General features: G+C 45.1%; 1 protein-coding gene across 2 annotated transcripts in view; it reads right to left on the bottom strand.

The window, feature by feature from the left end:
* The window catches only part of GAREM1 (GRB2 associated regulator of MAPK1 subtype 1), a 156,661-nt gene extending 146,996 nt beyond the window's left edge, over positions 1-9,665 (bottom strand). For both annotated transcript variants that reach the window (XM_074987230.1, XM_074987231.1), the window contains exon 1: positions 9,270-9,665. In XM_074987230.1, the coding sequence (XP_074843331.1) occupies positions 9,270-9,378 (109 nt within the window). In that variant the 5' untranslated portion in view covers positions 9,379-9,665. The remainder of the gene's footprint in view (positions 1-9,269) is intronic.
* Between the last annotated feature and the right edge of the window lie 4,478 nt (positions 9,666-14,143).

The following is a 14,143-nucleotide window of genomic DNA, read 5'->3' as shown; positions in this document are numbered from 1 at the left end:
GTAGAGTGTAATTCAGGGCAGGGAAGCAAGACACTCATCCAGTTCTTACTGTCTTTTAAACTGGTTCTTCTGGGCCTGAATCCCCCCAAGACAGAACGTAATGCTAATTCACTGAGTTTAGCGTTTATTAGCTGTGCTTGCACTTGGTTACCTTGGGGGTTTTGTTCATATTTAGCCCATAAACACAGACTATTATTACCATGCATGTTGCTAGCATAAGTACGACCACTTGTTAAAGGTAACAATGCAGCTGTGTGTGTGTGTGTACCTATATATAGATGCATGCACAATTGCCGTGACAATAGGCACCCAGACACAAAACCAACAGCATCTGAAATAAAGTATTTGCCATCTTTAAGAACCATGCTGTCTGACAGAGAAGTAACCACTTTAGCAGCATTGTGACAAATTCCTAAGTGCAAGCCACTTTTCATCAGAAGTTATGAATATATCTTTTAATTTCAATTTGAGCTGAGATGTCACAGCCTAACTACTCCTGTGTGTGGATTTCTTCCCTTTCCCCTCCCTATTTCTATAGGAAACCCAAAACCTCTCTCCCCCAACTCAAGAACAACAAGCTATGCTGTAGCACCTTAAACACTAACAAAATGTATTAGATCATGAGCTTTCTGGGGTAAAACCCACTTCCTCAGATAAATGGAGTAGAAAATAGAATCCAGGGTTTAAATAGCAGGGAGGGATGGGGGAGAGGGTTAACTGTCATTAGTAGGACCAGTTGATGAAGCAAATTAAGTAGGATGTATCCCTTTCCTGTGACTATCAAAGAGGGTGGGGGGGTGAATTGCTCTTGTAATGCATAAGGTAATTGAGAGCTCTGCTCAGGCCCAGGTTAAGCGTGTCATATTTGCAGACAAATTCCAATTCAGATGTCTCCCTCTGCAACCTTGTGGACAAATTCTTTTGTAGAAGAATGGTTTGTCCAATGTACACGGCTGAGGAGCATTGCTGGCATATATCACATTACTGTGTGAGCACCTGATGGTATAGCTGATGTGGTTAGGCCCTGTAATGGTGGTGGTAGTATAGATACGTGGACAGAGTTGCCCATGGGGTTTGTTGCCAGGATAGGTTTCTGGATTAGTGTTTCTGGGGCACAATGTGTGGCTGCTGGTGTTTTCTTGAGCTTGGGTGGCTGACTGTAAGAGAGGACTGGCCTCTCACCCAAGCCCTGCGAGAGAGAAAGAGGGATCATGTCCCAATATAGGTTGTAGATTGTCAATAATATGCTGGAGGGGTTTCAGCTGGGAGCTACAGGTGATAACAAGTGGTGTTCTGTTATTTTCCTTGTTGGACCTTTCCTGAAGATAATGATTTATGGATACTCGTCTGGCTCTGTCAATCTGTTTCTTTACTTCCCCAGCTGGATAATTAAGTTTTAAGAATTCTTGATAAATCTCTTTAGGTTTTTGTCTCTGTTGGTGGGACTGTAGGAGATACGGTTGTATCTTAAGACTTGTCTGTAGACAATGAATCGTGTGATGTGTCCTGGATGGAAGCTAGCAGCATGAAGGTAAGAAGAGTGGTCAGTGGGTGTCTGGTATAGAGAGGTGATTATGTGACCATCATTGATTTGTGCTGTAGTGTCCAGGACATGGATCTCTTGTGTGCAATCATCTAGGCAGAAGATGATGGTGGGGTGAAAATTGCAGAATTCTTCAAGGGTCCCCTCACCATGGGTCCATATGACAATGTTATCAATGTAGCATAAGTAGAGGAAGAGTGCTAGGGGACAGTAGCTGAGGAAACTTCATAGGTCAGCAATAAAAAATGTTGGCATATTGTGGGGCCATGTAGTTGACTATTGCAGTGCCGCTGACTTGAAGGTATAAATTGTCCACAAATCAAAAATAGTTGTGGGTAAGGACAAAAATCACAGGTTAATATCAGAGATCTTAATTCTGAACAATAAATTTTACTGATTCATAGCAGCTGTGTGCATGTGTGTGCGCACACGCACGCGCGAGCTTACAAAGCCATCTGAACTCTCCAGGGGAGACATTTTCACAAGGAGTTCATACCGGCAGTCTAAGACCTGATCTACAGTAGGGGATAAAATTGAATTTAAGGATCTCAAGCTGATTTTATGAACTAACAGTCTTCATCAGTGCTCAACAGATTGCTTTTAAGGGACTCTTAAGGTTGACTTTTCTACTGTCGATTTCACTGGGAGTAACTCCGAAAAGTGATTTTTCAATGTCAACTTATGCAACTGCAGATAGCAGCATTATAAAATCAATTTTATTAACCTCCGACACTATCCCACAATGCCCCTTGATGTGTCCTTTCTGATCATTTCAACTCCGCTGCTCTCCAGGTAGGCAGGAAGTAGGTAACAGGGTTGCAAAAGAGCCACAGCATGGAGCCATCAGGACCTCCAGGATCTCATTTCTGTCTGGAAGTTAATCTGTGCTGAGAAAACTGCAAACCAGCAAAAGAAATGTGCACATTTATGGGAAGATTTCCCAGGGCATGCTGGAGAAAGGTTGCACCAGGGATACAGGGTTTCAGTAGTTGAGAAGGCCTTTTCCCTGCACAGGATTCACCACAAGAGGCTGAGAAATTTGTTTTCTGTGCTTCACATTTTACGGGGCAGCCGCCATGCAGCTGGCAGGCTAGCCCCCCCCCCCCCCCTACCACATGACTAGCCCCCGCCCCACGCAGACCCTGCTTACAGGTGGTGGCACGTCCTGTACTGTGCTGGGTTTCAGTGCTTGAGAGGGCTCACCCTTGTGTAACCTGTGGTCCAGAGCCACATGCGGCTCATTAAGGACTTGTTATGGCTCCCCACACCATAACTGTAAAGTTTAAAAAAAAATTAATACTTATTTTCGATAAACAGTGAACGTCTAAAAGCTCAGTAATGAAAAACTCATATCTATATGGCAAATATGTGATCCTGAAACACTGGATAACTCCCCTTTAATATGTGCAGTGCATTGTGGGATATGACACTATATCTGTTTATTGATCGTATTGCTAATAAAGTCTTGATTTTGAAAAGGAAGCTTGTAGCGCTCCTGCTGCGAAGGGCAACAGGCATTTTACGAAAGAAAACTGAAATTAAATGTGAAGTAAAATTGGCATAATTAAAGTGGGGTTGGAATGGCTTAAAAAAAAAAAAAAGTAGAATTGAAGATGTAAACAGAATTTCAGACTGAATGGAGCCAATCCTTCCCATTTACTTTGAGTTTGCCTAGGCTCCCTTTATGTCTCATTTGCAATGAGAAATTTGCCAACAGCAAAAAATGCAACCTCGAGTGACACTTTCTTAAAAAAAAAAAAAAGATACAAAACACTACTTCCGTCAAACAGTATCCAGCTGGAGATGCTCAAAAAAAGGCCATGGAGAAGCTGCTATGGAAAGCAGAGCAAAGTAAGAACATGGTCACTAAAACAAAAAAGCAGTCCAGTAGCACATTAAAGACTAACAAAATAATTTATTATGTGGTGAGCTTTCGTGGGACAGACCAACTTCTTCAGACCAAAAGGGTGAAATCACCAAGTAGCATACCTGTGGCTAGTTTTGTGGCAACTCAAGAGATCCTGAGATGAGGAGACTGTTCACAGATGGCAAATATATAAAGGAGAGCTTTATCAAAGTGGGAAAGCACCTGTACAGCAATTTCAAAACCAAAACCAAAATTGTTCAGAATCTAGCATCCTCCCTAGAGAGAGAAGGTTCCGGAGTGAAAGTTAGGAAGACAGTGGTACAATCACACATATGTACAGCATGAGGAAATAGAATATGTAAAGAGTTTGTGAATGTCCTGCAGTAAACATGTATGTGCTCTTCTTAAAATAGGGGTTATGAAAAGTATGGTTTGATGTTACTTATTAAGGACCACTTCGTATTCACATGTATTGCGGCTCTTGAATTGAGGTTTTTTTTACTGAATTTGGACAAAATAGCTCTTCCTGCTCTTTTAATTGCCAACCCTTGTCCTTGTGGTTCCCTCCCCTGGCTACCAAGACATACTACAGTCACCATGCTAAGCTGTGAATAGGATATTCCCTACAGCATTTAACTATGTACAAATTTTTCGGCTGCCCCTCCCAAGCTGCCATGCGCCTGGTGGGCTAACCCTCATCCTCCTGCCATGTGGCTGCCGGGCTGCGTGGCTGATGCTTGCAGACAGCAGCATGCCCTGGTCTGCACAGGGTTTCAGTGGTTGAGGGGGCTGCCCCACACACACACACAGGATTTAGCAGGAGAGGCTAAGAAACTTGTTTTCTGTGCTGTACATTTTGTGGGGCAGCCTTCCTCCCCACCCCAAGGCACCATGCGGCTGTTACATTTTTAATTGGTCCCTGGTGGAACTGTACTTCAGAACATCTGCCTCTGCCCTGTTCTGCATTAGATAGTTTCTAAAGAGCACTGCCCTCTGTGCCTTTTTTAAAAATAACCCCAACCCAACAGGTTCTTTGGTTAAAGACCTTTTCCTATGCTCTCCCTGCAGGACCACACTTCGTTCCCAAAGTGTGTGGCTTGCAGGGTCAGTCTCCTATGAAGGAATGGAGTCTGTGGGCTCTCTCTCTTCCTCCCCTCTCCCACACAGGCAGTTGAGCTAGGACTTCTTTATCAGAAGAGGCAAGAAATCCCTTAATTCTTTAGTGGGGCCAACAGACAACAGTCCCAAGGGTTCAATTTTCCTCCATTTTTCTAATACTTCCTTAACTTTTCCTTCTCTTCTCAAGTCACTACTACTTCTGATGGGGTAATGGCTTCTTCCAGCACTCTAACAACTACATACTGACACCTTCTACCACTAGACACCAACGAACCTCTAGGAGGCCATTCTGAGCCTTTCCTTCTCTTCTATTTAGTCTTGAATTCATGAAGTGTCTTGGGGCTTGAGCCACTACTACCACTGCTAATGGTCTCCTCACCTCATATTGGAGACATCAGTGTAATGGCTCCTTCCAGCACTCCAACCATTTGACACCAATAGCCTCTACCACTAGACACCACTGCACTTCCAGGGTGGGAAGAGAACACGTCATTCTATCTTCTTTCTTTGAAGATAGTGGTCCACATGGCTCCTTCCACCACTCCAACCACTAGACACCAACTCCCTCTGGGATTCTACACTGAGTCTTAAAATAATTACAGTGTTTGGGCCACTACCACTAGACATCTATGACCTTCCAGCACTGAAGAGAGAACCCAGGAGACATGGTTACCAGCCCTTCCACCCTCTAACCTACTAGACCCCTCTCCCAGAGTGGGAAGAAAACACGTCATTGTATCTTCTTTCTTAGAGAAGATAGTGGTCACTACAGACAATTCCATTGGTATCTACACCAACCATAAGTGGCACTAGGGTATCATGGGTTTCACCGGAGGAAGAGACTCTTAGGCCAGAAGAAATCTCCTTAATTTACTTTAAGTAATGACTGTACTTGAGCCATTACTGTGCTCTGGGCAGACTGGCACATCAGTAGCCAGCCCCGATGGTGGCAATCAAAGCATGCTGACACAGGGGCAGCCTTTGGGAAAAAAGGCTGTTTGTTTTCAACAGCATGGGGAAATGAGAGCAATGCACTCTGGGATGATGATATCACACACCCACACCCACTTGCGGTGAATTTTTTCCCCACAAGGTACTGGCACAGAAAGCAAAAATGCAACAGGGCTGCAGGAACTGTGGGAGAGATGCCCACAAGGCACAGCTACCTCAGGAAATTTAGTGGGAACACGCTATGTTGACTTTGAGAGCAGGTGCAGACACTCAAATTTGACTGAATAAAATCTAGTGTCACAAAGTTGACTAACAAATTTGACTTGCTTCCCCGGTACAGACATACCCAAAGTAACAGGGAATTCTGGCACAAGAAATGTCACTTCATTTTCACTTTATTCTCAGCTTGAAATCAGTCATAAGACTAAAGCTATGTCTATACTGCACCACAGAGCGGACTACACGAGCATAAAATGCAGAATGCACTTAGGTGTTGTACTTTCGATGCGCCATGTGGATGCTGCTGGGGCAAATTAAAAATGTGTTTAGTTCACATTCACACAGCGCTGTTTGAAAGACGATGCTCTTCGTTCATGCCGGAAGTGTCCATGAGGGGCAGTAAGACTGCAACACTTCAGTGCGCTCTGCAATTCACACTACTGTCCTCTGTGAGGTTCCAATAAGTGACTGTTATATACAGTAAACTCTTTCATAACCAGTAGCCCTGAGACTGCGAGGTTGCCGAATATTCAAATATTCTGGAAAATAGAGAGGTATACCTAGCAATGCATAACACTAAAGAAAAACAAGATTAGATATTAAGAAACAAAAATGTATGCAGAGTACTTTATTTACCAACAAATATAGTATTGTGCACTGTAAACTTACACTGTGTTTGCTGCATTTATTTGTATCCACTTCCACTACACTGTATTTATGGAAAATGTAATTTATTTATGGTTAAAATGCCAGTTATTTGAGGGATCTGGATGACAGAATACAGGTTAAGACAGGATTTACTATACAGGGTATAGAAAGAGGACCTCAAATGACAAGATTTATAGCCACTCGTACAAATATCAAACAAACCGTATTTTCTCACTTCCATGGATAAAGCTCTGGTTTGCTGATTCCTACTTCCCATCCTAAGACAACTCCCTTTGAGGAAGAAAACAGCTCTCCAGTACCAGGGAGGAATCCTTTATAAGACATGGACTTCTGTGACTACCATTTCTGTGACTTCACAAGCGAAAGCACAGAAACCTCAGAAGACCTTAAAAGAGATGTAAATGCAAAGCTAAGCAGTATCTTTGCCTCCTCAATAAATAAGATGCACTGCTCTCAACTTCCAAAAACAAGATGCAAACAAACCAAGGCAGCTGGTAGGTGAGAGGTGGAGAAAGGGTAAGAGAGAGTGAGAGAAGCACTGGGACATAAAATTATTGATCTTATTTTCAAGAGCTCTCTCTGCTCCCAATAAGCTCCAGTGCCCTTCCAATGAGGCAAGTCAACACAGATGAAGAGAAAGCATTAACCACATAAGGCTGGGTGACAGAATTAGGAAGTTATCAAGAGACCCACTACACTTTTGAATTGCTGGCTGCCATCTGACAGTCTTGAACACAGCTGTAGGTGGCCATCTTAGCTGCTCCAAGTCACACAAGGTGGTACTACTACACAAGTTACATTAACACAGCAGCTTTCACATAAATATTGCTGTACCCTGTGACGTAACACTATAAAACTAATCAGCAATTAAGGCAGAAAAGTCTTTTCTTCAGCCTACTGCTGAACATCAGGAAAGAAGCACCATAAAGTTACATAGGAAACAAACTGCATAAACAAGGGGCAACGGCACTAAAAGCTCTAGTTCCCACTACTTCAGACTTGCAATAAGGGCAGGGAAACAATCAGTTGATTCCATGATGGATGAGCAGAGAGAGGAAGATGAGGTATTATTCAGGTGTGTTGGTCCAGTCTCACAGACTTCAAAGGACAACTTTTAAATCAAATGCAAAACTTTCTAACCAAATTATGTTACTAGAGCACACAACTCAGTGTCACTTCGCAGACATATAACTGCTGCAACAGACACCCAAACATGAGCCATCATCTTATTTGTCAAGGGTAAACCAATCACTTCAGCATTTGTATTGAGCCACGCAAAAGCCATTGCTTTTGTACTTCCTGAGGGACTCACCCTGGACTGACCCTTCTTCACTAAAGTTCCTCCTGCGCTCTCCTGCTGTGACCAGAACAATAATACAGCTTTTATGACCACCACTTGATGGTCTCTGAAAATCCATCATTATTTCCATGATACTCCAAATCCTGAAGGAACAGGAGTACCACATATCATGCCCAGATTCTTGTCTCGGATATTAACATGTTGCTCTACTAGCCAGTCTGTCAGGGCATAACCTCTAATTTACAGATTTTAACAGGAAAGAATATACTGACCTCGAGACACCAGGTTAGAATACAAGTAATTAGCAATAAAAAGTCCCTTTCCTTTGAGATTCACAAACTTCTCATGTTACCTCTCTCTTCTTACAGATCTGTAACTCTTTCTAGCAATACAAACCAGCAGTCATGGAGAACTGCAAAGACTAACAAAATGATTTATTAGGTGATGAGCTTTTGTGGGGGCAGACCCACTGAAGAATATACTAACCTTGAGACACCAGGTAAGAATACAAGTAATTAGCAATAAGAAGTCCCTTTCCTTTGAGATTTACAAACTTCTCATGCAACTGCTCCCTTGTTAAAGGTGTAACAAAACAAAGCAGCAGAAATGTAGCACTTTAAAGGAAGATAAAATGATTTATTCGGTGATGAGCTTTCGTGGCACGGACCTACTTCTTCAGATCAGTTTCCTTTCCGATACAGACTGACATATACTTGTTACAGCTCTGTAACTCTTTCCAGCAATACAGCCCAGCAGTCACGGAGCACTTTAAAGACTAACAAAATGATTTATTAGGTGATGCACTTTCGTGGGGCAGACCCAGGGGGTCTGGCTCTGCATCACCTAATAAATCACTTTGTAAGTCTTTGAAGTGCTCCCTGACTGCTCTTTTGTTTTGTCAGAATACAGACTAACAGGGCTACCTCTCTGTCACTGTTCTTTCCATCAAGGTTACCTATAGCCGAGATCACTCTTCAATATGCCTTATTCTTTGACCTTGATGCAGGTGCCACACCATCTAACCACAAGGGCTGCAAGTGTCTGCTGAGATTTTAACCATGGGGTCGGGGGCGGGGCGGTGGCTCTCAAAGCCACGCAATTGACAGAAGCTAGGACCCTGGAGCGCCCCGCACGTGCACCCAGCAAAGCCCACGAGCCGGGGTGTCGGACCCGAAGAAGAGGCAGAACGCGGAGGGCCCTTCCCAGCGGCGCGGGCTGGCTGCAGCTCGCCAACCACAGCTGCCTGCAGTGCGCGGCTGCCTGCCTCGGAGCCCCCAGCGCAAGGTGGATGGGGAGCGAGTTTTTCTTCAAGCTACAAGTTCCCGGCGTTAATCATTAACAGTCCCGCACTGCCCCACTTCCCGGCGGCCCACTCATAAGAGCCCACAGCAGGAAGCAGCCCCGGACGCCCCGGGGGCTACACACCAGGCGAGCGCCAGTGAGGCGCGGACTCGCTCCGCCACTGACAAGCGGAGGGTCCCCGGGCACGTCACTTCACCCGCCCGCGCCGCGCGCCCCCCACCCCCACCTTCCCGCCCGCCCGAGGGCGGAGTGCCGGGGCGGCTGCCGCTCCCAGACCTGTCCACCCCCCCCCCACTCACCGCTGTCCAGCCGCACCAGTTGGGGCAGCCGGTAGGTGCTGACCAGCAGGTCCAAGGGGACGGAGACCGCGCTCCACTTCACCTCCTTGAGGCTGACCCCCGGCTCCATTGCCCCGGCGGGTTGAGGGGGAGGTCAGGCCGGCGCGGCGGCTCCTGCCCGGCGGGGTGCTGCTGCAGCCCACTGCACCGAGCTCAGCGGCGGCGGCTGCTGCTGAAGCTGCTGCTCCTGCCGCCGCCCCCGCGGCCGCCTCCCCGGGCCATGCTAGGCGCGGCGCCCCCCGCCCCGCGGCTGCGGCTGCTCCGCCGGCCTCCCGGGGCTGCTCCGCGCTGGGCTGGCGGCGACGGCTGGCCCAGGAAACGCCATCCCAGCCCTGACTAATCAACAGGGGGCGAGAGACGCCTGCGCGGCGGCGGCTGCTCCTCCCAGCTCCCGAAAGGAAAGTGCCGGGCTGGCTCGCGGCTCGCCCTGCCCGGGGGAGGCTCCGCGCCAAGCCCGGCCCGCTCGCTCCCCCCTCTGACCGCTCCCGCAACCTGCAGCCGCCAGCCGGGCGGCAGGGCCGGGGCTAAGCGGGCGCAGCGTCTGGGGGACAGAAATAGACCAGGGCGTGCGTGTGAGCTGCCGGTCCGCCAGGGGTCAGCGCCCAGCTCCGGCTCCGAGACACGGAGCCTCTCCCGTTCCCCGGCTACGGCACCGCTCTCCGGCCCTCTGCTGGGAGCCATCGGCCCTGCTGGGTGCACAGCAGCAGGGGCCTCTGGGGGCTCAGGCTGCAGAGTAAACCGGGGCTGGCGCCAAGAGGTTGCACGTTTCTTCTGCTCGGTGGGTTAACGTGGTTTGCCGCCTTGTTCACCGCTGGCTCACCTGAGCTCAGCCTCGGAGTCCGCTCCAGGCTTTGAGATTTGCATAGCCTGGACCGCGTCTCTGATCTGAATAGTCTGTAAAATGTTTACACCAGACACTCAAAAAAAAGGACCCTGAGTCAGGCGCAAACTGTAGGCCACTGAAATCTCGCAGGACACTCTCTTCTTTTCCACACTAACTCAAATTTGCAGGTGGGTTTGCATCAGTCCAAAAGCAGCTGCCACCTCTGGAAAGATAATGTTCCTAATCTGACAAAGTGTTTACGCTTTAAAAATTGCTCACAGTGCTATCCTGCTGTGAGTTCTCAGAATTTGTGTTAGCAAAACCTTTAAAGCAGCAAACAACACAGGATGGCACAAAGTAAAGGAACAGAGAGATAGCCGTGTTAGTCTGTACTCCAACAAAACGAAGCAACAGAAACGTAGCACTTTAAAGACTAACAAAACGATTTATGCGGTGATGAGCTTTTGTGGGACAGATCTGAAGAAGTGGGTCTGTCCCACCAAAGATCATCAGGAAATAAATCATTTTGTTAAAGTGCTACGTTTATGCTGCTTTGTTTTGACAAAGTAAAGGAGATACACTATGTAATTTCCTTTAATGGGTGTGTTGTGCCTGGTTTAGTCTAAACAGCTCTCTGAGCTGTCTTCTCTTTACCCGCATGAGATTTCCATGTATGATTTCCCTATGCATGTATGAAAGAGAACAGATCCCTATGAAAACGCTTTTGTGTGTAAACTATTTACTATTATTTATTTTTCTATTTATTTGTATTACTGTAATGAGGGCTCTAGTCATGGACCAGGACCACTTGTGCTACACACTGTATAAATAAAGGCAAACAAATCATTGGCAACTTCATTTCTCTTAGAGCAATTTTGAGCTAGGCGTTTGCATCATTTAATTCAACACTCGAGATTTTGTCTGTAATTAATAGCACAATAGGAAAGATGTCCTATTAAGCTACGGATCGGTTTTTCACTTTTTACTTGAGACAACGTTTGAATATTTAAGGTGTGAAAACGATTAGGTCAGGATTTTAGGTTTACCATTATTACATATGGGATTGTTTAACGTGTTTGGTTATTGTGACATTAAATTTATCTGTTCAGTGACATTTTTAAACAAACCATTAGACTTCCTTTCAGAAGAGGTTTTGTTATAAAACCTTTATTTTGGAGAACCCCGCATTTTAAGTCATGTCATTCTTTACAATGAGTGTAGAATGTGCAGATTGCTAGGCAGTGCAAACTGTTTTAAATCCATAAAGAAAATGCATACGTCAGTGGGGAAAACTCTAAGCCATTATACTATATTGTGATAAGTTTTCTGGGTTCACTCTGTTGTCAGAACTCAGTTTTTCCTTGATTGTGTGGAATGCATTACAGCAGCATCTGTTAACATTAGCATATTGAAAATTGTTTCAGCAGTTGCATTATAAAAGTATTTTTCAGTGATGTGTAACACACTTATAAACATCCCCATATAAGATCTCACTCCAGGAGTGATAAAATCTAGTTACGATATTGACCCAGTTTATGGCTGATCCTTGTGCCAGTGCTGAAAGGAGATGAAGGAGCAAGGAGTCTTCTCCCTCCTTATACCCCTGCAGATATAGCACAAAGGGGCAAGATTTGCAATCCCTGCTAGTCCCTCCCCTCCCCCCAGAATGCAAACGGGATGGGGAAGAGGAAGAGGATGGAACATCCATAGTTTTACCCTCCTGCTCCACTTTCTCTAAAGAGCACAGCAGGTCTGTTGCAGAAAGAACTATAAACTGTGTGATCTTAAAAGGGAGCACAGCAGTTGTGAGCCCCATGGGGCATATTGTGGTACAGGTGTAGTCATGGGGGGGAATTCTGCAATTGTTACATTTCAAGCCATAGAAAAAATTGCAGCATTCCCCCAGGCTTAAGGCAGACAAACCCTAGGCTAGATTGTTTGCTTCCTAAGCGACAGTGTAATTTTGTACCCACTACTGCAACGTGGGATAGGTCTGTACCTTAATTGTTCAACGTGGCCCTCCTTCTTCAGAGCTCTGATGATAGAAAATTTTAATTTTAATTATGGTACTCCAAGGTGTTACGTGGAACAGTAGTAAGTATTATAATCTATTCAAATACAAGTAGCATTATTAATTTGTGTGCCATAATGACTTAATGTTTTGAAATGCTCAGCAAAAGAGCTGTTGAAGTGCAAAGTGACATTATGTTAGCTAAAAGCATAATTTAACAGGGAAAGCAAACAAATGGTTTGAACTTGCCCCTGGTGTAACAAATTCAGTGGCTACATTCACACTGGAAGCATCTGTCTACAGAGGTTACTGTCGGAGGAGATATTCCAACAAAACTGTTGACAGATCGCATGTACATATAAAAGATTGATCTTCTATTCCACTCCGTTGACAAAAGGGCTGATCTAGTTCTGTGGGAGTAAGGGAATTTTGAGTTGGGATGCTTATTTCACAGCTGCCCCCATCTTCACTGTCTGCAATTCAAAGTCTGTTCATGTGGCTGCAATTATGCAAATGAGGCACTGAATATGCATGTCAGCACCTCATTACCCTGTTTTGAATTGCCTCATTACCATGGCACCTCCGACAGGAGAATGGTAGTGTAGCAGCAGCCTAAGAGTGTGCTGACTCTGCTCAAAAAGTGGCTGCCAACATTCCAGCAATTAAAGCTATGATCACCAGGGATCTGGTTATACTACAGCAATCAGTGTCAGAAGAGATTTCCCAACAAAACTCCTGTCAACAGAGTGCAGCCAGACACAAAAGCCAGAACAGGCACCTGGATGCACAGCAGACAGGGCTGCCCATTGTTCTGGATGCCTGGCAGTTGAGAAAAGGCGCCCCAGAGTGTCCACACAGCTTTTGGTTGACAGAATCTTGTCAACAAAAGGCTCTCTTCCTCATTTGGGAGAGGCAGATGGTTGTTGGCAAATGTGCCAGGTTTTGTCTAAATGCTGTTGACAAATCCCATTTTGTGTGTGCATGCTCCACTAGTTTTGTTGACAAAACCGGGTTTTGTTGGCAAAACTCACTAGTGCAACCGTAGCCCAGTGGAAGATCGAATGCAAGGCATGGCTGCCCAAAATGAGATACATTTCTGGGATACAGAATTAATTAAAGTTAAATTGGCTGAGCTGGAAAGCAGATTACATAGAAAAAATCTTAGAAGTCCCTGAGGGAGAAGAACGAGGAAAGCCCCTGCAATATATTCAAACTTTAATCAGAAATTCTGAAGCTTCCTGCAGAGTTTATGTTTTACAATAGCACCTCAGCCTTATGAACACCAGAGTTACAAACTGATCACCCTCAACCCCACACCTCAGGTGGAACTGGAAATATGCAGTAAGTGAGCAGCAGAGATTAAAAAAAAATGAAACAAAACCAGCACAGGATTGTGTTAAATGTAAACAACTAAAAAGGGGGGAAAGCTGCATTTTTCTTTTGCACAGTGAAGTTTCAAAGCTGTATTAAGTCAATGTTCAGTGTAAACTTTTGAAAGAAGAGCCATAATGTTTTGTTCAGCATTATGAACATTTCAGAATTACGAACAATCTCAATTTTTTTATAACTCAGAGGGTCTCCTTTATATTGAAAGAGCCAACAGGCCTGTGGCTTGCCCCAGAGGCTAACCCCCGAACCCTAAAAATCCAGTTTCTCAGGTTCACAAGCAAAGAACTTGCCCTGGGCACAGTAACAGAAAAAGAAAGGTTTGCTGAGACATTTCCCCATCTTACGTTGTGAATTTTCAGAATTTTGCAAGAGAAGTTGTGGAGCAGAGGGCAGCTTTTTTTAGGGCAAGGCACTAGCAAACAAAAGGCCCTAAAGGATTATACAGTAAACTCTTTCATATCTGGCAGCCCCAGGACCGGGAGGTTGTCAGATTTTCAAATATCGTGGATAATAGAGAGGTATACCTAGCAATGCATAAATACAAGAAGAAGAAAAACAAGATTAAATATTAAGAAACAAACAAAAATGTATGCCGGGTACTTTATTTAACAA

The sequence above is a fragment of the Carettochelys insculpta genome, chromosome 2 (assembly GCF_033958435.1).
Source record: "Carettochelys insculpta isolate YL-2023 chromosome 2, ASM3395843v1, whole genome shotgun sequence".
Classification (NCBI taxonomy): Eukaryota; Metazoa; Chordata; order Testudines; family Carettochelyidae; genus Carettochelys; species Carettochelys insculpta.
This window is presented reverse-complemented; position numbering and strand designations above follow the sequence as displayed.